This window comes from Balaenoptera musculus, chromosome 10 (genome assembly GCF_009873245.2).
Source record: "Balaenoptera musculus isolate JJ_BM4_2016_0621 chromosome 10, mBalMus1.pri.v3, whole genome shotgun sequence".
Taxonomy (NCBI): Eukaryota; Metazoa; Chordata; class Mammalia; order Artiodactyla; family Balaenopteridae; genus Balaenoptera; species Balaenoptera musculus.
In genome coordinates this window covers 15710861-15713985 of record NC_045794.1, presented here as the reverse complement: position 1 = coordinate 15713985, position 3125 = coordinate 15710861, and the positions used below count along the sequence as shown (strand labels likewise).

At 48.3% G+C, this 3125-nt stretch overlaps 1 protein-coding gene and 1 pseudogene across 1 annotated transcript; both read right to left on the bottom strand.

Annotated features, from left to right (window-relative positions):
• Positions 1-230: 230 nt before the first annotated feature.
• LOC118902627 lies at positions 231-661 on the bottom strand (annotated as a pseudogene).
• Positions 662-2146: 1485 nt separating this feature from the next.
• On the bottom strand, positions 2147-2512 carry LOC118902038 (MORF4 family-associated protein 1-like). Its single transcript, XM_036865919.1, has one exon. It carries the CDS (start codon positions 2510-2512, stop codon positions 2147-2149), a length of 366 nt encoding a protein of 121 aa, XP_036721814.1.
• Positions 2513-3125: the final 613 nt, after the last annotated feature.

The following is a 3125-nucleotide window of genomic DNA, read 5'->3' as shown; positions in this document are numbered from 1 at the left end:
CCAGGTCCCAGTGCCCCCATGCCCTCCCCAACCCCAGCCATAATTTAAATAACTTACAGACAGAGTTGGGGCCAGGGTGTGCGGGGGGGGGGGGGGGGGGGGACAGAGAGGGAGGAGGCGCTTGCTTCTTGGTTATGGGACCCTCGGCCCCTCCCGGGCCCCCAGGGGCCATGGGGTCAGCAGTGGAAGCCTCAGCCTGCCTGCGCCCTGAGGGATCTCTGTGAGCCGCACTACTCCTCCTAATTCTCCAAGAGCAGGGGGCCAGCCTCCTGGCCGAGGGTGGACTCTGGGTCAGGGTGGATGGGCAGGCCCTCGATGGTCAGCAGCACATGCCAGATGCCCAGCTGGTGTCCAGTCCCTCTTGAGCATGTTGATGCAGCTCTCACTGTTGGCGTCCACCTTCGGATGGAAGATCTTGGTCAGTGAGTATCCTTGGGTGGGGAGGCAGGACGGTCCTTTCCCAACAGGAGTTTCATACGGAATAGGCCTCTGGTGCCTGGGGTCCCCTCAGGGCTCTCGATGGTGACTTGCAGGTCGGTGAGGTCCTCCTCGTTGGAAAAGACCTTGATGCCATCAGGTGGGTCAGCTGTCAGCATCATCACCTCCTGTACACCAGGTGGATGATGGGGGAGGGGGGCAGGTTCCCCACCTTGGAGTTCATGACTGCCACTGGCAAGGGGAGGGTCCCTCGGCCCCCTTCCTGAGCTGGGGGGCGGTCCCCAACTGCTGCCACTGCGGCCCCAGGGGCCCCAGCTCCCCTCCCCCCTGCCTCAGCCCCCATGCACTGCGCCTGCAGCTCCACCCACCCCGGGTGCTGGTCTTTTTTTTTTTTTTAATTTTTTTTCCATTTCAAAAGAAATTTATTTATGATATTTTTATTACACATACAGGCTTTGGTCATCTGGACCAAAAAATTATTTTTTAAAAAATTATTTTTTAAAAAATTATTTTTTAAAAAATTTTATTTTATTAGGTCTTTGTTTTTCAAGGCAAATGACCACTTATTAGATGTTTGATTTTGTCCTCAAATCCCAGTCAGGTCTACTACCCTGATGAACTAGAAAGGACTTTGTGGGCCCTCATGATGCCTTCTCCGTTCTCCAACCTCTCAAGGCTCTTTGTAGATCGTCTCTTTGATGCGATACTCTGAAACCCCTGTAATCTGGGGGGGTATTAGTTGGTCAGGTGTACTCCCATCATTCCCTATTCCAGCTTCCTTGTCATTCAGGGTCACCTGTCAGGTTGCACAATATACACAAGACAATCTGCCACAAAACACAGCTCTTCTCTTTTGCCTCACAGAGGAATTAAAGTTCCAAAATATATCCAGACCCATCTTCCAACTGTCCTCTAGTTCTTCCCAGTCTTTCCAAAGCAGTCTCACCCCTACATTCTTTTTTTTTAAAAAAATATTTATTTACTTATTTGGCTGCACTGGGTCTTAGTCACAGCGTGCAGGCTCTTCGTTGCAGCACACGGGATTCTCTTTAGTTGTGGCACACTGGCTCCAGAGCTCTCAGGTTCAGTAGTTGTGGCACACGGGCTCTCTAGTTGTGGCCTGTGGGCTCTAGAGCATGCAGGCTTAGCTGCCCCGAGGCATGTGGGATCTTAGTTCCCCACCCAGGGATCACACCCGTGTCCCATGCATTGGAAGGGGGATTCTTAACCACTGGACCACCAGGGAAGTCCCTCATCCCTACATTCTTGATCAGCTACATCCAAGTGGTGCCTTCTACTGCACCTCTAAAGTGGGGAGATTCTGACCCCAAGTCTTCAAATGTTCCAAGATTCCAGGAAACAATGCTGTCACATGGGTAACAGCAAATGTTGGGCCTTGCCCAACATTTAAAAAACACAGCAAAGGAACAAAATAAATCTGACCACTAAAACAACTTTTGATTTAGCTCCATATTCCTTATTTGAGTATTTCTCAAACAAAAGTTGTTTTTCAAGAACCAAATATATTTGACAATCTAAACCTCTATGGAGGTCACCAACCACTGACCCTAAGGGAGATTGTTACATGGGGGTAAAAAACATACAAAACAAAACAGAGAAAATGACAAGCTGTTTTAGCTTCCTCGAGGTGTCGGCCCATTCTTATCAGCTGACCAGAGTCCATTAGCAGTGAACTGGAGACCCTCCTTCAGAACAATTCACTTTTCTCCATCCGCCAGACCAGCTCGACCAACATCTCTGCCACCTTTTCGATCTCCTTGGCCTTCTCACACAACTGCCATACTCTGTCGGCAGTCTCCCCACCGGGACGCCCATTCAAGGCGCTGTCCTCCGAGGCCTCCACCTGTGTTTTTATCTGGATGAGCAGATGGTCCATCTCCCACAACTTGCTCCTGGTCCTCAGACACGTGCTCCTGGCTTTTCGGGTGAGCTCCGTGATGTCCTCCAGCAGCTGGTTGATACCCGGGAGCAGGAACTGCTCCAAATCCATCTCCGGCTCCAGCGCATCCACCTCCTCTGGTGCTTCCACCTCGTCCAGGTCCAAGGGCCACATCTTTCCTGCTACTGCTTCAGACCCACAGTCCCCTGGAGACGGCTGATCAACAGTTACTGCTCCAGTCGAAGTGACCCACACTCCTGGTCAACAGTATTCTGGAATTATCTTCTAAAAATTTCTCTTTACGCCTCTCACTTCCCAACTGCTCTGGGAAGAAACGCCTCGCACGCAAACAGCGGAGCCCTCAATTCGCGGGTCTTTGCTGCCCTTTCATGACACTGCTGATCCTGTGTATCTTGTGTTAGATTTGATATTTGGTAGTTGGATGTTTTCAGTTTTGTTATAAATGGTATCATTTTAAAATCTTATTTTCTAGCTGTTTATTGCTGATATAAAGAAATGCGTTTGTGTGTATCTGAAGCTTCTAGAAGATAATAGGAGACATGACTTCATGAGCTGGGATAGGAAAAGAAATGCTTTTGTGTATTTTAAATAGCAACTGTGTTGAATTCTCTTGTTAATGCTAAATACCTGTAATTCTTTTGGAATTTCTTTCTTCCCCCCCTAGCTTTACTGAGATATAATTGACATATAACATTGTGTAAATTTAAGGTGTACAAATGTGATGATTTCCTATATATATATAATATATAAATATATACAAAATATA